This window comes from Parasteatoda tepidariorum, chromosome 10 (genome assembly GCF_982258835.1).
Source record: "Parasteatoda tepidariorum strain Cologne lab strain chromosome 10, Ptep-v5.0, whole genome shotgun sequence".
In the NCBI taxonomy this organism is placed as follows: Eukaryota; Metazoa; Arthropoda; class Arachnida; order Araneae; family Theridiidae; genus Parasteatoda; species Parasteatoda tepidariorum.
This window is the reverse complement of record NC_141764.1, coordinates 85279876-85306506: the sequence shown is the minus strand read 5'-3', so window position 1 is coordinate 85306506 and position 26631 is coordinate 85279876. Positions and strand designations below refer to the sequence as shown.

Below are 26631 nucleotides of genomic sequence, written 5' to 3'. Positions count from 1 at the left end.
ATTACAAAAGTATGTTTATTTTCAATTACCTTTCTATTATTTTAAGAGTTTAATATTCGCTTTATTTTCTACATGAAGGCACTGCTATCGATATATATATTTGAATTCTGCAGCATATAACTTGAACTAGTTTATCTTGATAGTTACCTGAACCAGTTAACTGTCCATGTGCCATGTTCTTGCGAAAGTGGTGAAGCTTATTACATTATTAGTGGTGAAGCTTAAGTTAAAAAGTGATTAATTTAGTTCCTTCTTCAAATCTGAGAACACGCGAAAGTTTCTGAGAAGTTGTGGCTCTGTGTTGAAAGTTGTGAGGGAGAATGTATTTGCACTTCTGGTTACATGTTTGTACAAATTTTGTTATTTTCGATTTTGAGTTAAGTGTTTCATAATGCCTGTAAGAGTTTATTGTTCTTCTAGCAGGCATATAGTTATCATACTTTAATTTTAATCGATTTTTCTACGAGGATGATATGAAATATAAAGTTCATTGCTTTCACATGGGCATAGTGACAAGCTGGTGAGAATGGTTGAAAAAAATTAAAAATTTATGAAATTATGTAGGGACTCAATGGTTTGAAATGTAACTAACTAGCATGGAGACCTCCTCTTTGGAATAAGCTTCATATATTTTCGCTTGAATCGTACAAAATGATAATCTCAATACTTTTTTTCAATCTGTCTGGTGGATTAACTAAATTTCACTGATGTCATAAATTCTTCTAAATTCAGAAACTAATGGAGCAACATTTTATTCAAAGCAAAGTTTGTCCCTGTAGCTATTTCAATATTGTACTGTAAGATTGTACACGATTATGTAGTCCAACAATCATTTGAATATTAGTTAATTTTTTTTGGAGAATTTTTTCTCTTTAATAAATAGGTTTAAAAATTATGAACGCGAAACCTTAATGCGATTAAAAATTTCTATTCCCTTGCCGCAGAAATCTGATGAACCAAATTTTTATACTTTTTTCCTTATTTCGTAATAATGTAGGTCAAAATGAGTGAAAAATAATATTTTTATCATTTTAATAATTTATAGTTGGGAACTATACATGAAACACCGGTGTCGTCTTTTGCTAGGTGAAAAGTAAAATCTTCAAATTTCAAAAATTTTTTAAATTTTCGCTTTTTTGAAGTTATTTAGATCTAAGGAAAACAGTTATTCATCATTAAAATTTCTTTAATTTACAAAATCAATCATTGATAAATATTTTTATATGAATTTTTCATACTACCCTCTCTTGATTTTATATTTTAGTACGATTCCGATATTCTAATAGAGTTTTTTTTAGTAACTATTAGACTAGTTTTTCAAAGATTTAAAAATATCGAAATATATTTTTACGTGTAGTTAGAAACAGAGAAAAAATATTTAAGAGGGACACCGGTATCCTATAAAAGCTTAACAACTTCAAAGAGTAAGGTATTGTCGTGCCAATAGTGGTTTCCATCAATACAACAATAAAAACTTTCAATTTATTTGGGATTTAGAACATTTTGGTGTACACAGTCGTGTGTATACAACTTTTCATGAGGAAAATTCTACTTGTGTCTCTGTACTCTGTATCGAATATTTCTATTTGATTTGTTGGACATATACTTGGTTTCTCTTCATCCAAAATTGAGTAACAGGACTCAAACACTTAGAATCTGCACGTATTACATTCTTTTTCCATCCTGCAAAAAGTAAAATAACAAAAATGAAATAATTAAATAAATTTTTAATTCACATAAAATATATTTATTGATAAAGAACATTGATGGAACATTATAAAGAACATTATAAAGAACAATCCTATATACATATTTATATTACTGTAAATGATCTATTACCGATTCAAATATAGCTCCCCGAAAAAGGTTCTTTTTGAAAATAAATCAAATCAAATTGAGTGCTTTGAATTTTACGAATTTAATGACTTTATAAATAAAAAGACTTTTTCAGATGTCTCTAAAGGGAAATTTTATAAAATGTTGTAATAAATAAGCTATTTTATTAGTTATACATCATATATTTTATTAGTTGTAATCATACATATTTATATAAGAGTAAATAAATATTTATGTTTTAATCTATTACCGATTCAAAAATTGCTCTCCTTAAAAGGTTCTTTTTGAAAATAAATCAAATCAAATTGAATGCCTTAAACTTTATGATGAGACATTAGTTCATTAAGATACAATGCGTAAACATAACAAGTTCCAAATTATCATTATGCATATTCATTAATTTTAACTTAAATTTTATATGCAACATATTTAATGTATAATTGTATTTAATGACATTTTAGTCAACAAATCTTTCTTCATTTTAAATAAAGAAAATCCGTTTTATTAAAACTGAGAGTTTTTGACAAAGTTATCAACACAAGATTTTATCTTGACAAAATAGTTGAGAAATTTTCCATTACGAAATAAACTAAAATTTTAAAACATGAGGTTTGGTGAAAATGGTGCATGGAATAGAAGAATCCTATCATGCTTTAACAAATTTTGGCAAGTTGACAAACTATGTATTTTCCTTATGAAATGTGACATATTTATAATCCGCCGTTACGGAACGTTTTAGTTCAATTATCATCTCTAAATCACCTAATTGATTAAAATACTTTTTCAAATTTTATCTTTTAGAATATGTATAAGACCTATTTGCTTTCAATTAGTTAAAGCTGGTCATGCTGTTTTCTAACAACATGAATTATTAATGGGTTTCTATAGTGTTGCCAATTTAGACAGAGAAATATCAGTGTTTTTGTTGTCGCATAAGAGAAATAAATATATAGAAAATAAATTTTTATAATAATGAATTTATTATTTAGACCGTAAACTCTAGTTCATACAGTTTAAAAAGCTCTCATTAAACCTTATAGTGAGCTATAGAAAAAACACAGCAAATTAGTTTTATGTATTAGTAATATGGTTATAGTATAATTAGTTTTTAGTAATATGGAAACTTTATTAATCTTTATTTTATCTTTTTTTACGGAAAACATGTATTTTCATAAAATAACTAAAGTTTTCATAACTATTGCCTTCCCATTTTACTAAATATATTTAGAGTGAAATATGGTTCTAAACATTTGAAATGCACTCTTAAGCTTTAATCCACTCTAAATCAATGCCTCTTATATATAGAAAAATAAACTTATAGATTATTAAAGAAATATAATTGAAAAAAATATATTTATGCTTAAAATAGAAGCACACTGGACAAAAATTAGTCACCCTTAGAGAAATCTTGAAAAACATCATTTAATAACGTGTAACACCATCTTCGGATTTGATAACCGCTTGAATTCGGTTAGGAAGTGAATCTATCTATTTACATGGAGAAACCGGTTTTGCTATGAGGAGAAGACTGTAGGTTAAAATTCAACTTTTTACATAGTGGACAGTCAGTGGGTTAAGCCAATCGCTGAGGATTTGCTCGCTTAAATCCAACAAATTGCGAGATTGTTGATTCCGACCACTTACCCGTTGTTCCAATATGTCCCACGAATTTTCAATGGAGTTCAAGTCAGAGGTGATTTTGCAAGCCAGTCGAGATGCACTTGAGGGTCTGAGTGTTCATAAAACCAGTCACATATTTTTCAATCCAGAGGAACTCTGTTGTCATCTTAAAAAATAGAGGTATCGACAGCATTCTCTTCTTGAAGTTGTTGACGGAAAGGCAACACTGGATCATTCAGAATCTTCAAATAAACATGTTGGTTCATGTTAGTGGTGGCTTCAGTGAGTGAATCCAATCCATAATAAGCCCTTGAGCCAACCTTGAACATAATCAGGATGAAATGCTACATCTGGTCTTCTGTGCATTCGACGACGTGAGTCATTTAAATAAAGGCAAAAACGTGATTCGCCAGACCATATTACATTCCACGTTCGGTGACTGTCCACGTTCGGTGACTTCTAGCCCACTGAAGTCGCGCAGCTTTATGTGCCTGCGTGAGCAATGGCCTCTTGCGAGGTGTTCGACTCCAAATGTTTATTTCATGAGGCTAACGCGAAAATCTTCTCTCACTAACAGACTGGGATGGACCTTTATTCACTAACTGCAGCAATTTCTGTAGGGTTTGAGAGCGATTTTGATTGACAAATCGTGAAGCACGTCTCCGATCTCTTTCATACAGGATCTTTTTCGATCGCAATTCTGACGTCGTCTTTCGTGACCACGCGTATTACACCACTGCTTGTAAACACGTTGAACAATCCGCATCGAAACACCAAATCCAGCAACTTCATTTGACCATGGGCACGATCAAATACAATTGCGCCTTTTTGCCACTCTGCCCCATCATTGCACTTATATTTGCGCACAATTTTCGCTTAAAATAAATCTCACACTGATGGCTTCTTGCCTTTCATCACGTTGAGGCAGTGCACACGCAGTTGAGCACATCACTTGACCCCTGCGTCATCAAGCAAAACCTAACGATTCATCGGTACTTGCGTACTAGGGTGACTAATTTTTTGTCCGTTGAGCTTATGCACGCTTTTAATATATGTTTTAAAATGTTTTAATTTAAACTTTTAATATATTTATGTTAAAAATTGTTTTAACAGATTATGAAGGAATATTAACATACTTACCCGTTATTAAAGCAGCAAAAGCTGTGAGTAAAAATGTCAGAAAGAATCCAATGAAAGAATACCACATAAATGTCATTTTGTACAGTACAAAGTGATACCTGAAAAAAATCATTTATTTATTATTGATTTTATTATGTTTATATTCAAACCAACTCATTAAATATTTCACCACTATTAAACTTAAATGGGATGAGTGACACTATTTTAAAAGTGCGAAATAATATTAAAAAGTCATATTCTCTTCCCAAATCGGATTTAAATTAGATTTTCTTTTTTTCCTTCTGATTTTATGCTTTGCTTTTTTAACATCTTCGCTAAGTTTTTGTCAAACACATGGTTTAACATTAAGTTTCAAAAAAGTGAGAAATAAGGCATTTGTTTTTATAAGATTTAAAGAAATTACTCTTTCTAAGGTAACTTCTATGGATATCTCTCAAAAAATAAAAGCGATAAAATTATGAGATTCATAATTTCGGAAAATTGTTTTGGTACTTCACATATTTTAGTTTTTTAAATTTAGAATTTACATTTATTTTTGTTTTATCTGGCTAAAACTAATTTGGATGTTAATGAAAAAAAAATTTGAATTTATATTACTCAAGAAGAAAAGTATTTTTCAAAACTTTAAATTCTGGAAAACGTTTAGTTCTGAATAGCATTTCTGAAAAATGCTGGTTGTGGACTTGTGTTGGCTTTACTTTATCAGGAAAGTATTACATAAAATTAGAATACTGTTTGCTAAAACTCTTCATTTGTAATTGAGTGATAATAATGAGGTTTACATGATTAAATACTTAGAGTAAATATCAATAACTTTTTTTGGAAATTAACAAAAAACAATAAAAATTTATTTAACTCTTCTCTAAATCGTTCATTCTCTCCGAATTTTACTTGCAAACCAATAAAATATTTATGTATATATATGTAATTCCTTTATTTATGATTAATAATTAAGCAATTATTTTAAAATTTATGCATTGTAATGCATTTTATTAAACTTATTTACCAAATTTTAAGTTATTAGAAAGTATTTTTAAATTTTTTAAGTTAGCTGCTTTTTAAATGAATAAAATGAAATAATATAAATTAGTTGCGTAATAAATAAGAAAGAATAGGCAACAAGCTTTAAGTTAATTAACAATAGGTAAACACAAAGGAAGGAATATATATATCGCTCATGGGCTGGAATAGTGGCACAACTCAAAAAAAGAGTGTTTTGAACTAAGAACTGGTGTAAATATGAAAAGACAAATTCTTTTCAGCAGCAATACTAGCACAACTCATAATTCAACTTGCAGGTAATCTTCATTTAAGCAAACTAAAGCATTTCTTATGCACTTTTCTTAGCAATGAAAACTTTAAAAACCCACTGTCTCAAAACATGATTTTTTGTTTCACATAGCATGTTCGAGATATACACTATCTGGAAGAAAGTGACGGGACAACTGTAAAGTTTGGTGGAGGAGGATTGATGGTATGGGCCTGTTTCTCCTGGTATGGGGCTGGCCCACTGGTGAAGGTTGATGGTATGATGAATGCCGATGGATACTGTGATATTCTCGACAATCATGTCTTTCCTACCTTGTGGGTAACGTAGGGTATGGATGATTGCTTGTATCAAGACGACAACGCACGATCCCATGTTGCAAGGAGGACTCTTGATTGTTATGTGAACAACAACGTTAAACGCATGGAGTGGTCGACGCAGAGTCCTGATCTTAACTCAATTGAACATCTCTGGGACGAATTGGACAGTCAGTTGAGAGACTGCACACCACTCCCCAAAAGCAAGCATGAACTATGGAACTTTCTGTTAAACATTTGGAAGGAAATTCCTCTTGCCACTATGTCTAATTTAGTCCAAAGCATGCCCAGAAGGGTAGCAGCTGTGATCGCAGCTAAAGGAGGTCCTACCTCCTATTAATTTTAATAAATATGGGTTTATGTCGTTATAGTGTCGCGTCCCGTCACTTTCTTCCAAATAGTGTATATATATATATATATATATATATATATATATATATATATATATATATATATATATATACGGATGGAAGCTTTGTCTGACATAGACCTTAAGAATTTTAATTTACAAATTCCAAGAAAACATTATGCGTTTCTTAAACTAAAAGAATGAAAAATGTAGTATTTTTTTATTCGTTATAGTTTTAACCAAGAGTTAATAAAATGTGGCCCGCAACATTTCATACAGTGGTCAAGGTGCTTTTTTTTATGTTATGACTACAACTCGGAGATCACTCGCATGATGACTACAATGTGGTAATCAATAAGCTCAGGCCACTTTTATATTCCGAGCTGGCTAATCTCCCAATTTCAAACTGTGTGAGTTTCACAGCGTAATTGGAAATAGAACCAGCGGTCTCCAAATGGCGTTCCGCGGAACCCTTGAGTTCCAGGAAAAGATCTCAAGGGTTCCGACAATGATGAATTTTTTTTACTAGCTATGATTTTTTTTTACCTGTAATTTAACTTAAGTGCAAATAATAATCTATTATTTATTTAATATTCCCGTTAATTTTAATGAACTTATGCAATTTGAGGAAATAAGAAATAAATTTCAGAAGAAATAAATTTCAAAACAAGGTTTTCCTGATAATAATGTGAATGAATTATGAAAAGGATATTTACATTTGTGAAAAAATCCATTAGTATTTCGTATCTGATAAAAAGTACCAAATTCAACAATGAAGAAGTACTTATGTTTCTCTGATTATAATTATCAAGGACTTTTTTTTTCCTTTTTCTTTAGTTGAATGGAAAGTGCATCATTGATTATTTCTCAGTTGATGCAAGCAATTAAATGAAATTAAGAACTAGAGGATAGTTACCACGAATTAAACTTTTTAACACAAAACCCTATTTTAAGACGAATATTGATGAAATCATATGATGTAAAAATTCATTCGTCAATCATTCATAAAATATTTCAAAATAACGAATAAATTTAGAATCATTAAATATTTTGAAATTAATATTCATGAAATTTACTCATTAAGTTTCGGGGTTCCGCCAAAGGGCTCCACAGTCGGGGAAAAAATTGGAAGCCACTATTCTGGAAGATTAAAAAAATGACTATTTTAAATGTTGAGTTTTTAAAACAATTTAAAACTTCTAAAAACAATTATTTTAAAACTTACTTTTCCGTAATTGGTGATGGTAATGTTGATGAGGATATATTAAAAATACTGTCAGACATTGTTTGATTTTGTGATGAAGGACACATACTATTGCTCAGAGGTAATAGAGGTTGAACATATCCTGCATAAAGAGAGCTTAGCGCAATCCAGGCCATTATTACATAAGTCACTACTACAGCAAAAGATATACACTGAAATTAAAAAAGTTCTCGTAATTTAAATACCTAACTTTCTCGCTGTTATTTCTTAAGCAATATTTTAATGCACAATTAGACAAAATCATTCGAATAATTCCTAAGAAATAGAGTTTAAACAAGTCTTATATGTAAATTATATTTATATATAAAAATGTATATTCATACGTGAAAGAGTATATTTAGTGTTTGATTTTGTAAATTAAAATATAGTTTGCGCTAGTTAATTAGCATATTTGAGGTCACCCCAGCATGCCATTAAGTTTGAGTCCTAGTACGTGAAAATACAATCATAAAATCAAAAATTATTCAGAATGCTTCTTTTGTGTGTGTGTGCACTGTGCTTCTTACTATTTGCGCATTTTACTGTTTTCGTCACACTAAAGATTATTTTTACTCCGTTTTTAGCATTTGATTTTTTAAATGATAAATTTAGATCGTAAAGATGGCCTTCAATTAATTGCTCTGATATGCGTAGCAGTTTAAATCAAAATATTTGGTTTTTACTACAATGTTCCTAACTGCGATTGATTACTCGTAGAATGTATTTACATTTAAATGTGTTTGACGTTATTGAATTTATTTCACATTATTAAGTGTATTTTGCATTAATAACTGTATTTTGCCATATTAAATGTCTTCAACATTGTTTAATGTGATTTTTTTTATTTTTCTGCTAAAAATTTAAAATGCGTTGATTGCTGATGCTGAAATAGCAAATTTATTCAGAACACAAAACTGAAAATACTTATGAATTGATCCAAATGTTTCAAGTAAAATAAAAAAGTAAGGCAATCATGAATGATAACGAATTACAGCAGACAACATGAAAGGTTGACATTATAACAGTTAAAAAAATATAGCTGTATTTAAAATTTTTGTTGCATATATTTTTATAATTTGAATTATAGACAAATTAATCAGTTTTACAGTTTAGTTCCACTTGCACACTTATTCACCAAATATTTTACTGGTAAATAAAATGTAATTTACGAATTGCTTTTTGTGAAATCTAAATTTTATTCGGAAGAACAAACCTAACTTTTCTGGTTATCAGCAGCAAAAATATACAACTAAAAGTATTACATTGTTAGAAAAATTTCTCTGAAAAAATGGTTAAATAACAATTTATTTCATTGTTATTTTATGATATTCAAGTAAAACAGTCAAAAACCCATAAATAGGCATAAATACGATGGTATAAAGGATGTTAAATGAGAAAAGAAACTGTTTATTAACTTATTTCATCTATTATAATTAAACAACCAGAATTTTATCGCATCAACTAGGCTCGTCTGAAGAAACCTTTTAGTTCCTTGCAGATGGGTACCAGAGTTGGCCAAAAATGTAATCGATTAAATTTTTTGATTACAGTAATCAATTACTTGTAATCATGATTACAATTTTCAAAAATTTTGATTACAGCTGTAATCATGATTACAATATTGATTACAGTAATTAATTACTTGTAATCTTGATTACAAAGTTTGATTACAGCTGTAATCATGATTACATTGTCGATTACAGTAATCAATTACTTGTAATCATGATTACAATTTTCAAAAATTTTTGATTACAGCTGTAATCATGATTACAATTTTGATTTCAGTAATCAATTACTTGTAATCATGATTCCAAGTAATTGCGATTACAAGTAATCACAACAAAAACGATTACGAGTAATTATGATTACAAGTAATCAAAATATATGATTACATGTAATTTGATTACATGTAATTTGATTACATGTAATTATGATTACATGTAATCTAATTACACGATTACAAGACTATTGTATTCTTATAAATGATTATATTTTACAGTAGATAGTAGAATGTATTTTATAATGATACATTTTGCACGTATTAACATGTACTGCATTTTGTACGTATTTGTATACGTACAAATGAATGTAACTAAAATGTATGTACATATGATTTTATCTAGTGCATATGTTCAGACATTTTAGTTTCACACATGTACATACACTTATATTGTAGGTATAAAATATATGTACGTATGCATATAGATAATAATTACGTATGTATGTGTAAACAATGTAGACATGTACATTTATACACAATGAATATATGCATTTTATGCAAATATTTATGTCTGTTTAATGTATATCTATGTTCATGTACGCATGTATATACAAGTACTTGTGTTTGTACGAACATACATACATTGTCTGTACAATGTATGTCCCATGCATGTATGTGCAATTTATTTATGAACAGTACAATATATGTATGCATGTACAATATAGGTATATCTGTAGGACGTACAATATAGGTATATCTGTAGGACGTACAATATATGTATGTATACATGTACATGATATGCATGTCCAGTGTATTTATGTACATGTACATAATATGTTCATGCTCAATGTAAGTATCCAAATATGCATAATACATTTGTGTACGATTGTACGTACAATGGGCGTATTTATATTTCACATATATTCATACATGCATTCGACATGCATAACGTACGTACATACACACATTTGAGATGCATATATTGTACAGATGTATATACATATAGCGTACAGATGTATATACATATAGCGTACAGATGTATATTCATATAATGTACATATGATGATATGAACATATAATGTTCATATAACATATAATGAACATATAATGTACATATGTGTGTACATATACAGTACATATGTGCATAAATATATTGGGCATAATTCTTTCGTACAAATTTTACATGTGTACATGCATGCTATCCCTATCTATGCATATGGTGCAATGTATATATGTCCAATGAATGTATCCACACATGTACAATACACGTATTTTCCATGTATGCATATCCATATGTACTATATATGCACGTACAATACATGAATGTATGTACATACATTGTACATGCGTACATACATTACACGTATACATATGTACATTACATTTATGTCTAAATACGTGTTCAATGCAATAAATAAAATGCATGTAAGTTAACTTTTAATGACTCAAGCAAGTTAAATGACAAAATCAAACGATATTTAAATTTAGTTTTCAGCTTTAATTGTTCTAAATCATTTTGAAATTCTCTGAATAAAACATTATTTTCAGGTATTTTCATGAAATGTTTGACAATACAGATTTATTTTTTTTATAACATAATGCATGATTCATAGAAATTTTTTAAATGGTAAGAAAAACGGTAAATTTTATGCGTGGAATTAATATTTAGAAATTCCAAATAAAATTATCGTTTGCTTTCTAAAAAATATGAGGTCGAGTTTCGAGTTATGCCTTAGAATAAATTTTAAAACAAATTTTAATAACTTTACTCATATAAATTTTTTTAATGTATGCACAATGTATGTGTATATTGTAATTACATATATTTAAATATACGCATGTATTTGTACATTACTTGTAATTATGTACATGTATACGTTGTATGCACATGCATACATTGTGCATATAACTATTTTTTTGTACATCCATGCATTACATGCGCATAAGTATTAACAAAGTATGTAGTTATACAAGTACATACGTAAGTTGTACACAAGTACATACTTTGCGTGCACATATATCGATGTACATATAAATATGCATGTATACATGTACGCATTTTATTTACGCAACTATGTGCATATATTGTAACTTTAAATAACATTCTTACATATTGTACGCAAATACGTACAATTTTATATACAAACGTACATTGTATATACGTGCTATTATCGTAAATTTATACAATATATGCACTTAAGTACATAAAAGCATGCAAACGCATAAACATTATTTTCATATACGTTCATACATACATTGTCTATGTATACAAAGATACAAAACATTGCCTTTTTGTACAAACCAACATACATGCGTACATGTATCATAAATGCATAATTATATGTACTAAGCATATGCGCATTGCATTAAGTATATTACAATATAATTATGAATATTGTACGTACAAACAACGTTTGTGTATACATTGTTTGTATAGGAATCGCAAATTGTACGTTCATGCTTGCGTACATTCTATGTACATAAAAATATGTAAACACATGAATACTTACATAAAAAATTTGACTATAGTATACAATCGTAATAATTTGTAATCGTATAGTTTGATTACAAGTAATCACAATTACATGTAATCAAATTACATGTAATCATGATTACATGTAATCATATATTTTGATTACTTGTAATCATAATTACTTGTAATCGTTTTTGTTGTGATTACTTGTAATCGCAATTACTTGTAATCATGATTACAAGTAATTGATTACTGTAATCAAAATTGTAATCATGATTACAGCTGTAATCAAAATTTTCTGAAAGTTGTAAACAGTTGTAATCGATTACTGTAATCAACGGCCAACTCTGATGGGTACATACTATAGTCCACGAGGCTAATCTGTCAATTTTATGACCAACAAGACGGGGGTCGGAGTCCTATCGGTGACAATTTATGTTTACAATATTTTTCTATTTCCTTCAACACAAGAAGATGTTTCCAGAGTCTTGCACTTCCCAATTTGTGGCCCTGGACTAAAAACATACGATACATCACTCATTCAAGCACAGATGGCTGCACCATAAAGCTGCTAAACTATCTCCAATATCTGGTTACGTTCCATCGATGATGGTTTTGAAACCATTATCGATGTAAATTGTTAAATAAACCGCATAGATGTGTATTCATGTTTTTTTTTAGCATACTAGAAATAAATGTTCGCTATCGTTAAATTTACGTTCAATTGCATGGACAGACTGCTTTCGGTTATATTACCGTAATTTCAGAATGAAAATTGTGACAGTGTAACTTATATATTTTACAAAAGTTTTTTGAATAATACAAATGGTTTTAATATAGTAATACATATTTTTGTAAATATTTTAATGTAATGAAATGTTTAAGTAACATAGTTCTACCTGCAGTTATAAAAGAAATTATATAAGCTAAAAATAACGAAAAAGTAACGAAATAACGAAATTAAAAAAAATAAGGTAAAAGGAATTTATATTACTTGCAGGAAAAATAAATTATGTAAATGAAACTCCTTAGCAATTTATCCTACACAAGTGAAATCTTTTCTTCATAACTGCCACACATAAGATTTTTTGATTTAAATGAATAAATAAGTAAAAAAAATATAAATAGGTAGTAATTTGTATTCAATCATTATTCTTAATTATTTCATGCTCATTATCAAATTTCGTAATATTAAATAGTTAAAAGGATGTGATTACTGTCACTATTTATAAAGTACTAGACGTGCTGAAAAGTATAAACTTTCCCCTAAATAGCATATTTCGCGAATCTTAGAGAATAAAACTTACTTTATCACCAGCTTTTCTTGTCAGCATTCCAAACAGAAAAACAGCACAAATAATACCCTGAGGTAAAGCAACAAATACTTGATTCAAATGGTGAATACTGTCTGCGTGTCGAAAGGCAAAGCTCAGACCTATGCAAACACCGCCATAGATAGCAGCTTTTAAAAGAAAGTATATAAATAAAGTATCAAAATTAAAACCTCTGTTTATAAATGAAGTAAACTAAAAGTATCTAAGTTTTGTAAGCAGTATATCTATTGATTCAGACAAAGAGATAGTATAATAAAATAACATTTCCTTGCCTAGCTCTCTGAGCGACTTTTATTTTAATTATGCCTTTCAAAAAAACTCCAACAGGGTCTGTATTGTTTTTCGTTATTTTTTTTAAGTTATACTATATTACTCTTAGTTTGAATGTGGTATTTATAAAATAAAGCCAAATTTTGGAAAGAGTTTAAATTTTAAGGAGTAGTTACATTTAAAAGCTATTGATGCTAATTAAGCCAAGACTTCTAATTAGGGTAAATTTAAACAGCATATACATTGATATTTAATAAACTGTTAATACTTTTTGTACACGTGTTTGTAAAGTTATTTGCAATAAACTAGTTATTTATTTGGTTAATTAATTTTTCCCGAAATTGGGAATAATATGCATGTGCTTGAAGACACGCTACCATGAAAGCGGCTTCCTAAACGAGAGCATCATGCATTGCTGACTCTGAGTCGCAATGCCGCTGGCCACCCACGAATTCTGAACACCAAAAACTAAGTCAGAAAGCAAAGGTTGACGGCGAAGGAGCACAAAGACCAAGATTAAAGCAACAAGGTGAATGTGCAATTCACTCGCAGTTGACAACAGCATGTGAACAATTACATCGTGTTTCTAGTCTTCAATCTGAAAATTAATCGTAACGCCCCAGTATTTGCTTAAATACATTGAAGAAGCATATTTTTAAATAGATTATTTCGCTAAAAATACTTCACACGATTAATTTTTACCCGTATAATACTAGTGAGGTCGTTGGACACTTACATACAATTTTCGCCATCAAAATGATTTTAAAATCAGAAATGTTGCCCTTTCTGAAGATTGGTATTAAATAATCAATGACTGTAACGGTTGAGGCAGAGTTTAGACACGAGGAAATAGTACTCATGGAAGCACTGAAGATACCAGCTATGCATAGACCTGTCAGTCCTGGATAAGAGCTAAATCTTGTAACAATGTAAGCAGGGACAATCTAAAAAGAATTTAATAATTGTTTGCGTTAATGTAGTAAATGTAAGAAATAAATGCTTAATAGTTTGTTAAAGGAAAAATTATCTCTTTATATTTAAAAATTATAAGGATTTTAAAAAATAAGAAAACTTAGAGGCTTGAAATTGCGAAGGAGGATTACGAAGTGTATTAAATAAGGAAAATAAGATTTAATAAATAATTCGAGATTTATTAATTTTTAAACTTGTTAGAGAAACACTACACGGGAAAGGTCACAGGCTGCAGAAATATAACTATAATAGTTGAAATTTTTCATTCTGAATTGGTTATATTTGTTTATAAATTTTATAGAGTAACTCTTTCGAAATTCTAATTATTTCAAATGTTACTGCAATTTTAAGTAAGTTTTTATAAATTTTTTTCTACAAATAAAAAAAAATGCAATGAAATAGAAAAATGTGATTCGACTAGTTACTCGAGAATTATTATTAACTGTTAAACTTGTAGTAAAAAACCCTCTACTGCCCACAGAAATGCAACTCTAGAATTTAAATTTAATGATCCGATAGGACCGAGCACAGTAAAGGACCCTCGGGGATTTTTGGGGATGTTAAATTATTACCATCGGTTTTTGTCAAAAACAGCTCAAAACCAAGCTCTTCAGCATGATTTTTCAAAAGGAAACTGGGAAAAAGAGTACTAATCCAATATCTTGGACAGAGGTTGGGCGAGCAGCTTTTCCCAGTTGCAAACAAAATCTCGCCAATGTGAGATGGCTAAAATATCCAAATTCAACATTTGAATGGCCCATGTATGTAGATGAGGCAGATTCAGCAGTTGGAGGAATTTGACAACAACGCTTTAAAGATTCATGGCAACCAATAACATTCTTCTCGAGAACACTAACGATAGCACAATTCAATTATAGTACGTATAATCACGAATTACTTGTAGCCTACTCGTCTATCAAATATTTTAAACATATCTTTTAAGAAGAACATTTTATTTTATTTACCGACCACAAATCTCTGACGTTTGTCATGTAATAACGACCTGAAAAGTGATGCTTAAGATAGCAGTAACACGTAGATTACATAGAACAATTCACTACTGATATGCGACTTATCTGGCTTGCTGAAAACCCCGTGGTTGATGCTTTATCTCGCATCGATGACATCACTGCACCCAGCAAATTAGTTTATGAAGCTCTAGTAAGAGCACTCGATGAAAGATGCTGAGCATGTTTTCTACTTTCAGTACTATAAATTTACAACGTATTCCACTTCCAAATTCTACAGTGATGCTATTGCGAGCGTTCTACAAACCAAGCGGGATCTTACTTACTAGAGAAAGAAAGCTTTTGAAATAATCTATGAATTATCTCATCCAGGCTTGCGAACAACGTAAAAATTACTTCAATAACGTTTTTTCCAGCTTAACTTAAATGCTGATTCCACGTCTTGATGATAAGCGTGCACATCGTGCCAACGCATAGCAGTTAGTCGTTCCATTACAACACAGCCAATAGTTTTCCAACCTAGTTCAGATCGTTTTTCTCATATACATATTGGCATAGATTGCCACCGATTAGACCCTTGCCTCCGATTAGCGAGACGGCTATCTGCATCAACTGCCACTGTGAGCACCGGGCCTGTTTTGCAAGTTGAAGTGAGACTTCAACTCTAGGCCCAAGAGTAGCCTAGAGGTATTCCAGCGCAGCCACAGAAAACCTCCGATTCAGCTACCAGATTTCTGCTAATCTTCAAGGAGATGCAGAAGTTACGGAATGATAAAAAACTATTCAATTTGATTAAATTCCCACTATCCTGAAACCATAGACGCAGAGATCATCCTCTCACCACACCTTTTAAGATTTCCACATAATGGATGTTATAACCGTCTTTGAACAACCGACCTAATTTTTTTTTGGTGTTATGACTACTAATGTTCAACTCAATAGTCTTGTATTTTGAACCCAATCCATAAGAGCTTATGCCTTCGATGAGAAATCTTTGATGCAACTAATCCGCATTTGCGCTACATGGAGAGTATGACCACGAGAACCTCCTACGGTTAGTCTGACGGCAAGGGTATTCTAACCCACTATCCGCCTGCCACTGAGGATATTCCACGTCAGTACTGTGGTCGGTCCAAGCCGGAAACGGAATTCGTATCGACTAGGATTTGAACCCGGTTTGCCTCATTGGAAGGCGAATCCTCTATTCCCTGAGACATCATGGCTCTCAGATGCGCATTTAAGAAAATGGACGTAGTTGGCATTGCTTGTATACGAAAATGGACATTGTAAATGCGCATTTATAATGCCGATGCAATCAATACTGTATATTCTCTTGATAGATATTGAAGAAATTGGTTTTCCCACCCTGGAAGATACAAGTACAGATGAAACTTACTTGATTGTGGTAAATTTTAAATGCAGTGGGTTGCTTAGAGTAACAGCATTATGCCAGATGATTCCGAAAACAGTTGACACCGAAACAAAATGACGAAGTACCTATTTTGCTTAATCTAATAGTCCCGCAGTGCACTGATCGTTAAGACGCGGTTCCCAGCAGATCACCCAAGTCAAGCATCACTGGCTACGGTCAGTGTGCGGGTGGGTGACCACTTGGATCAGTCTGCGTAGGGACCGAGGGTGTGCGGTATTGGTCCTCGTTAAACTGTTCTACCGTAAAGTGCTCGACTTCGCGAGCAGGTCGTTGGGCTACCGAAGTGGGGTGCCATCCCCTCTGCAGAGGATCAAAATTGTGATGGCATGTCTTCTGATCATCCTCTGGGGTGTTTCCTAGACCGTCGCCAATAGCCCATCGTGCAGCTCTAGTGCGACGTAAATTAACTACAACAACAACTTAATCTAATAAGGTAAAGCCATTAAGAAAAGCAGCAATTAATAATAAATATAAAAAACATTGAATTAATTTAGACTTTATTATTTTTATCGGTAATTATCTTACCATTTTGTTTAAAACTTTCTAGTTTTGTTCAGCATCGATTTATAAATTTTTTTCCACCTCGAAAGAAGAACGAGCATTCAGCTAGTTAGTTAATTTAAGAAAGTATTTTATTTTCAACAGATAGTTTAAAGAAATAAGAATATATTTTAAGCAGATAGTTTAAAAGAAATATTATATATAAGTATTTTTAAATGTTGCTTCATTTTTTTGTTTGTAATTTTCATACTTAATTCCATTGCTTTGTATTTTTTACATGAAAACATAAAGTTCATTCGATTAATTTTTTTACACCATTTGTCACTTACTTGATCATATTTTCTCAATCCTGTTCTCTCTTTGTTTAAGATTGGGTCACAGTTATAGTAAACACCATATAACACCACTCCAATGTAACAGCATGCAGAGTACATGAGACACATTGGTAAACTACTCATTCGGAGAGTTCTGTAAAGATTTTATGATATATTTGAATAAAAGTTCTGGATTTTATTTTAAAGTTTAAATCTAAATAAATGGGAAAAGTATATATGTTATTAAAATAATCCTATTTATTATTTAAAAGAAAGAACATTGAAATAAAATTATTCTAATGATATAAAATAAAATTGCTTTGATTTCTTGATTCAGTATTAGGAACTTAGGCAATTTTCATGCTTGTATATATATTCAATTTTAAATTTTCAATTGTATTTATAGTTTTAATTGAAATTACTTAGAAAAAGATATATCAGTTTAGTTTGATATTAAATATTTTAATACTATTTTAAATAATAAATTATAAGACTGGGCATAAATTGCATAATAAGGATGATTATATTAAGATTTTTAAATCTAAGTGAACTGTTGTAAATAATTTTATAATATATAATTTCTATCTGTTTCTGTTCTATTAAGCCTAGTTCGAATATTTATATACTATATTGGTTTACAAACTAATTTTATTTGGGGAAGTAATGTTCGAATGCGTCCAAAAATTATATGTTCTAACTACAAACTGTTTCATAAAAATAATTTAAATGACTAATATATGTATAATATTTTACTGTTTCTGTAGATTAGTAAAATAGTGTTATTGGATAGCAAAAATGACGGCAGCTCCTTGTCACCAAGTAGTGTGAAAGAACATTCTTGGTGTTTCACTACACAAAAATCTATTCTTGGTTCTTGGAGAAATGAAATACCTTGAACCAGGAGTTACGTATGGTGTTTCGCTACAATACTTAAGCATTTCACCAGTTTTGGTGATATGATACACCATAATATATTTTTTTCGCGTGGAATGACGGCTTGTAGATAATTATAGCTTTATTGTTACATCTAGAATGAATGAGAAAGTAAGTATCATCTTATTAAAATGAAATTACTCTTATTCATGTGTATGTGAAATTTTTTGAAACTGCCTCTTTCATTGCTGAAAACCTATTTTTTTTAAGCCCAGTTTATCTATATCATCATATAATATTAGTTTAAGTTCTTCTCGTGAATTCTGTTCTGAAGTTAAACGAATATCTTTACAGCTGTTGTTCTAGAATTATTAAACAAATTCACTTCTCTCTTCCATTGAGAATGCATAACTTCTAGCTTACAATTTGTTTTATTAAATTATCACAATTTTGATTGGCAGTAAGTTCTGTTTAGCGAAAGAAGGACATTTAATTATAATTAAAATGCCGGAAAGCAATTGAAATATGTTTAGAATTGATGTGTAACAATTTTCCAGATTAGGACAGAATTTTTATTAAAAATGTCTCGATTTCTATATCGACTGTAAGATGTTTATGCTTCCATCCAGTCTTGTTTTGATACTGCCATCTAGTCAATGTTCTTAAAATATGAAAGATACAAACAATGAATCAAATAATAGTTTTTGAAAATCTGGGGTGATACTACGTGCTTTTGCTTAGTAACTTTTATAGTAATTTGGCAAAAAAAATTTACTTGATACAGTTAATATGACTCTGATGCAGAAAGATCAAGATCAGGATAAGCTACACTTTTCAAGGCAGGATAGAATTTTTGTTGCAAAGCATTAAGATTATCATACTGACTCTAACATGTTCGTAGCTGATATCTAGTGGATATTCTAAAAATATAAAAAAAGTACATATTTGGAAACAATCAACAGTTAATTTTTGAAAATTAGATGTGTAGTATGGCGTGCTCTTTGGCTACTAAAAATGAGAGAAAAACATAACTCGATACAGTAAATATGATTTTTATGCGGAGTTAGAAAGCTCTATATCTTTAGAACAATTTTGAAGGTATTTAAGAATTATTTTTAACACCTATAAAAACATATTAATTAATTCATATGCTCAATGTTTTTAGGTTGTTACATACATACGATTTTGCTCGTTTTATGTCACTGAGACTCAGTAATCTTTGTACTTCAACTTGATTTGTTCCAAAGAAAGCCATTCCCACCATAATTCCTTGAGTTGCGCAAGCCCAAAATCCATACCGTCTGGTTACATCTGGCATGAGTCTGTAATGTAACAAAAATAAAACAATGTCGTTTGTAATGAGAATCAATAACTTTGAAAAAATTCTTACTCGAAAAAGTTTAGTCTTTTGCCATTCGAAACCTTTCGAAAGAGATCGGAAATACCACCTGCATCAGAGATGCCTGCTATGTATATAGCTAATAGACAAGTTGTCATTAAAATAGCTTGAAAAACATCTGTCCACAAAACAGCTTTAAGTCCTCCCTAAATAATAAAATAAATAAATGCATATTAGATAATATGTAAGAAACCCACATCAAAATAAGTCTCGTGTTAAAATGTAAAGTTACAGTCAGGATAATTTTTAAAAGGTTTTTCTTCTTAATAAAAGTAATCAAATGCGCAGAACACGTACACGTGAATGCATTGAGATGGTAAGCGTGAGTGTCAAATATCTTCATTGTCAGAATTGCCAAGTTATACAAATCGAACCGTGGTGGCTCAGGGATGGACCATTCGCTTGACAATGAGGTGACCCTGTATCGAATCCCAGTGGTTGCTCAGGGGATAGAGCATTCGCCTCCCAATGAGATAACCCAGTTTCGAATCCCAGCAGTGGCAGATTGGTACTATTTCTGCTCCCATTTCGCACCAATCATAGGTTTGACCCAAAATATCCTCAGTAGTAGACAAATTATAATTAGAATTCAATTGAATTCGGACTAACCGTGGCAAGGGCTTCATCTTTTTTGTGGTTTTCCTCTACATGCAGCGTAAATGAGGATTAGTTCCATCGAAATTTTTTCCAGGAAAGCTAGTTTGTTACATTGTTTGATCTAGGTGTTCTCTTATCTTCTAGGCTGGGTTAAAAACTCTGAAGCTATGGAGTTAAACATTAATAGTTGTAAACTCAGAATTGGATGGGCTGTTAAACGCTGGGTATAAAATGAAATAAAAAAGCTATGCGAAGTAGGCATGCAAAATGTCACGTCACGATAGCTCTACGTTTAAAATGTGTATAATGTTTTAAAGTGTAACGAATGTTACGTCACAAAAGTGTCATCAGTATTTCTCATACACATTAAAGATGAACACTTTAGAAATACCATGCTATAACAAGCCCAGCCAGAACTTCTAGATTATTATATCGAACTATTAAATAAATAGCAAATACCGATTGTCAGAATTCTTTTGTTGCTGTTAGTTGTGCTCATTTACGTCGCACTAGAGCTGCACAATGGCCTATTGGCGACTGTCTGGCAAACATCCCTGAGGATGATCCGAAGATATGCCATCATAATTTTGATCATCAGCAGAAAAGGAGAGCACCCCGCTTCGGTAGCCCGACGACCTGCGTGTGAAGTTCTTGAACTCAGAGCTCTGGAATTTAGCGATTTCTTTAAAGCAATGTCATTTTTGGTCTGTCAATTATCACGAAAGATTTTTTTTAGATGTGGTTATTGTTCCTAAAAACAGCACGAAATCTCATCTTTAATTCATACATCAATGACTAAAAAACAAAGAAACAGTGAATCTTAAATTTCAGTTTTTTAAATTAAAAAGTGTTATGAAGATATTTTTTGCAGGTAATTAAGAGCTGAAAATTGAGATACTCTTCAATTACATAGCTGTAAAAGTGGATAAGCGTGATAAAGAATATTTTATTTATCCATGTTTTCATTTAAAGAAAAGTAATAATTATTGATAGCTTATATTGAATGCGTTGATAAAGTATCAGCCCGATGAGAGCCACGGAGTTTATGGAGGTTAAGGGTATACAATTTTCAGAACAACGTCATGATTTTATTAATGAGGCCAGCATTACGGACAGACTGCCTTTACTTACCTGACAAGTTATCTCTAATTGATCTGAAGCTGAGAAGGCTGCAACCCTCCTCTGAGGATCGAACCCCAGTCTTTCGGTGCAATAAGTACACGTTCTTACATGCTTTTTTGATAGATTAATACAGACTTTGTTATAAAATATTATTTTGATAGGTTTCGTTACATTAAATAAGAATAAATAAGTAACGATTTTAAATAAAAATGTTCATTCAGAATAATAATGAGGAAGAAAACAATAATGGAAAAGTAAAATGTATGAAAATCATGAATCAATTCAGAAAACAATCTCACCAAGGAACAATAAAAAGCACAAACAGTTCCCAAGGACACAATGGACAGTTCAAAAGACAAGTCTGTAACAGCACTCAATGCCAAAACTGCTCCATAAAGAGAAATGGACATGTAGAATACCTAAAAAAGACCTTAAATTCAAAATTACATTACTTTTTTCTCTTTCCTTTCGATGCAATTCAAATATTCATTCTTACCATCTGCAGAAGAAACATAACAGACGCCAGATATCTAATGATTCGTCCATACCGCATTTCAAGGTACTAGAAAAATGATTTTTCAAATTATTAAACATAAGAGACACAAGATATCTAAAGATTCGTGCATACCGCTTTTCAAGGTACCAGAAAAATGATTTTTAAAATTATTAAGAATAACAGACACCAGATATCTAAAGATTCGTCCATACCGCATTTCAAGGTACTAGAAAAATGATTTTTCAAATTATTAAACATAAGAGGCACAAGATATCTAAAGATTCGTCCATACCGCTTTTCAAGGTACCAGAAAAATGATTTTTAAAATTATTAAGAATAACAGACACCAGATATCTAAAGATTCGTCCATACCGCATTTCAAGGTACTAGAAAAATGATTTTTAAAATTATTAAACATAAGAGGCACAAGATATCTAAAGATTCGTTCATACCGCTTTTCAAGGTACCAGAAAAATGATTTTTAAAATTATTAAACATAAGAGGCACAAGATATCTAAAGATTCGTCCATACCGCTTTTCAAGGTACCAGAAAAATGATTTTTAAAATTATTAAGAATAACAGACACCAGATATCTAAAGATTCGTCCATACCGCTTTTCAAGGTACCAGAAAAATGATTTTTAAAATTATTAAACATAAGAGGCACAAGATATCTAAAGATTCGTCCATACCGCATTTCAAGGTACTGATGGTCCCCTCCCAATAGATTTTTAATCAGTTACTAGGGTCGTAGAATGACCCCGTGCGTCTTTCACAGTTCGTGCTACAAATCATTTTATTTCTCGTAATCTTCCGAGTTTTGTGCGTAATATTTCGTTCCTTGGCAAGTGATTTTGACTTGTTTGCAATGTTCATGAAAATTTTACTTTAATAAGCACACAAACTAACATTACATATAACAAAAATCAACTAACTGTGCATTAACATCGAGGAAGTTGCGTTACTATGCATGAAAATCAAAAATTTGGTTACTCAATTATAAAGGATCGAAGCAAGTTGACGTGCTGCTAATCTGCGTTTGAATCATGACCTAAAAGTTCAAATACTAAATATTTTTTTTACCTGGAATCCCAAAATTAGGAATAAAAACTATGAGAAAGGTGCTTCTTAATATTCGTTCACGCATCACGCGTCCTCCTGGGTTAATGTTATCATTAATATTTAGCTTTGACTTTGTATTTAGTCATTTTGGCTTTGTATTTCGTGATTTTGTTTCGGCTTTGTTCTTATTATTTGAACTATGACTTTATACTCTGTGTTAGCGTTTAGTTGCCACCATTTTTAGTTTTGAGGTAAACTAAATGCAATTTTAAGTCAGGAACTGCAGTTATCGTTCGAAATGATATATTTAATTTATAAAATAACAATTATTTAAAAACAATTAGTGCAAATATTTTACTAAAAATGTGCTTATTTTTTTAAGTGAAAGGTGTTTGCGAAGAATTTATTAAATTGCTTCTAATGCAAGGGACAATAAGTGATATTAGTAAGAAAACAAACAAAAAGTGAATAAATTACTAAACAAAACCATAATAGTGAAAAATAAAAAAAAAAATAAGACAAATTGCTCTTTAGAAAATTTCATTTTATTTAAACATTAAAAAGGATGGCAACTATATCCCAAATTTTTTCTCAGTGTGATTAGAATTTGCATTTTGGTTTTGTATTTTTTCGGCTTTGTATTTAGCTTTATTATTTGTCTTTGTAATTTAATCTATATTTTATATAGATCAATAAAATTATAAAGCAAAGAAAGACTTTGAAATAGAATGGTAAAAAACTACAAAATGTAGAAATTTTCGAACGTGATGAACCTTAATACAGTTATTATTAGCTAATTTGAACAGTATTGCTGTACTTGAACTAGATTAGATTAGTTTTTTATTTGTCCTTGTAATTTAATCTATATCATATATATACCAATGAAATTATAAAGTAAAGGAAGACTTTGAAAAAGAAAGGGAAAAAAAACTACAAAATGTAGAAATTTTCGAACGTGATGAACCTTAATACAGTTATTATTAGCTAATTTGTACCGTATTGCTGTACTTGAACTAGATTACTCGATAATCTTGTTCAAAATTAATGGAAGTATGATTCATTTTAAAACGCCATTAAGTTAGCTTCAAGTTTTAATTATATTATTGTTCGATTGACCTATATTATGGTTCAACATTTAGCCATGAATTTTTGTGAGAAAAAATAGAAGAAATTTTAACAAAATTTTAAATTTATGAACTTTCAATTCCATTCGTTATATGAAACGCTGTCATGAATTCTCAAAATAGGCGATAAAGTTGCTTTTCCGAAATCTCTTTGGAACGAATACGTCAATACACTGATAAAAGGATGCACAAGGTACTACAAATTCAATCATAGAAGCAAGAAAAATAATATTATGCCTCTTTCAGATTTTTTGGTAAATACGTACACATTTCAAAATTAATTAATAGACTTTTTTCTATTTTATTTTTTTATATAAGTCGAAAGGAATGTTATGGTAATACATTTCTAAAAAAAATAAAAATTTTAATTCAAAAATTCCTCGTCAAATTCATGAACTAAAGCGAAATAACTGAGTTCAAAGATTATATGAAACGCTATCATAAAAAAAGCACCTCTAATCCTAAAAATTCGAGATAAAGTTGCTTTTTTGAAGTCTCTTAGTATGAAATCTCTTAGGAATAATCAACGCACTAACAAAAGCATGCACAAGTTACTAATATGTGCAACAGTACTAATGTGCGTAAATGTTTAGCAGTGTAGCAATATTTTAGGAATAAACTTCACTACTTTAGAAATAAAATTTTCCATTATAATGTCAACATAAAATATATTGCGGGCAGTAAATACATTAGACTGCATCAATATTTTTGGACTTAAGTTGAAAATGATAACCCGTTTACAGTAAATATTTACCGATATTGTATCAATATAATATTACAAAAGTGATAATAAGTTTTAAATAAATTATTATCAAATAATAATTTGAAAGTTACTTCCTAGTTGACAGTAGAATTGATCAGAAGCAAGTTATTTGTAAGTCCCTTTTTTTCCAGATGTGATATTTTTTTCTCCAAAAACGATATTATAGTACCATAATATCGTTATAGATATTTTAAGTACTTTATCAGATGTACTTTGAAGTACTTTATAAGTTTTGAGAAATATTCACTAAGTTACGCCCATAATACACAGACACATCCCATTACAGGGTAGCTACTTTTCAGAAGACTTGACCAGCTGAATTCTTAAAACTGACTAAAAATTAAACTCATGATAACTACATACAATTTTTTTCCAGACTGTGAGGTTTATAATTATATTGCCCCTCTACTTTATTTCCTGTTAACAGTTAAAAAATAATAACTTCATTAAATGAATTTCAATTTCTTACCTCAGTTATGCTTGAGACTTCGCATTGGAAATACACTGGTATAATAACGCTTGATGATATAAACATTCCTATGGGCATCATAAAATTAGCAATGGAAATAGCGATGCCATATTTGTAAACTTCAGCTGGTGATGAAAGAAACGAAGACGTAGATGTAAGAGTAACAATGATAGAAAAAATGACAGGAAATTTTGGCATATTTTTTCCTGCCAGCAAATAATCCGACGGTATTTTCTGTTGACCTTTGAAATACCTTGCACATAACCCTATCCCAATCGATAACAAAAGTGTCAAAGAAATAATAACATAATCGGCAACACCAAGACTGTACTTTTTAAACATTTTGATTTCTGTGTCTGATTACAAACGTCTGCGATTTGCTATAGCTTATTAAATGCGGAGAAAAGAATCTTCTGATTATGAAACGCTAAAAAGATATTAAGTTATTTTCTGGGCAATTAATCTTCGTAAAAAGATAACATTTCTTGTGTTTTTTACTGTCTTATTCTTATTAAACGTCGTTTACAATGATAACAAGTGGGAGAAAATGCCATAATTTATGTTCAATTGAAAGTTAACTTTTTTCTGTTTTTTTTTTATTGCAGGAAAAAAAATATGTTGTGCTTTTGAAAGGCGATTAAAAGAATATATACGTTACCTGCAAATTATGAAATAGTAATTAAGTATTGTATACAATGCCGAAAGTTTTTAAGTAAAGCATGAAAGATAGGAACTATTACACTTTTTCACTAGGCATTGTATATAATTCTTAGGTATTCTACAGAATGACAAATTCCATTTAGGTAAAGGGAAAAAAACTTTCCTTATAAGGATATTACACAAATAAATGACTTTCCTTCCTCAAAAAAGCAGATGTTACTCTGAAGAAATAATAAGACTGAAATTAAAAAAATTATTTGAAACACACAAAGAAAAATTAAATTTTAACTGAAACAAAATTCATGCTCAT

At 30.4% G+C, this 26631-nt stretch overlaps 2 protein-coding genes across 2 annotated transcripts in view; one reads left to right on the top strand and one right to left on the bottom strand.

Moving 5' to 3' along the window:
* The window catches only part of LOC107447615 (sodium-coupled monocarboxylate transporter 1), a 170977-nt gene that overhangs the window by 86004 nt on the left and 58342 nt on the right, over positions 1–26631 (top strand). The window lies entirely within an intron of this gene.
* LOC107440799 (putative sodium-dependent multivitamin transporter) lies at positions 1471–26059 on the bottom strand. Its single transcript, XM_087153261.1, has 11 exons — positions 25662–26059; positions 22244–22309; positions 22047–22166; positions 20020–20174; positions 19811–19951; positions 17772–17910; positions 14306–14513; positions 13273–13427; positions 7755–7945; positions 4597–4694; positions 1471–1683 (listed from the first exon to the last, which is right to left on the bottom strand). Exons 1-11 carry the CDS (start codon positions 26001–26003, stop codon positions 1583–1585), a joined length of 1716 nt encoding a protein of 571 aa, XP_087009387.1. The 5' UTR covers positions 26004–26059; the 3' UTR covers positions 1471–1582.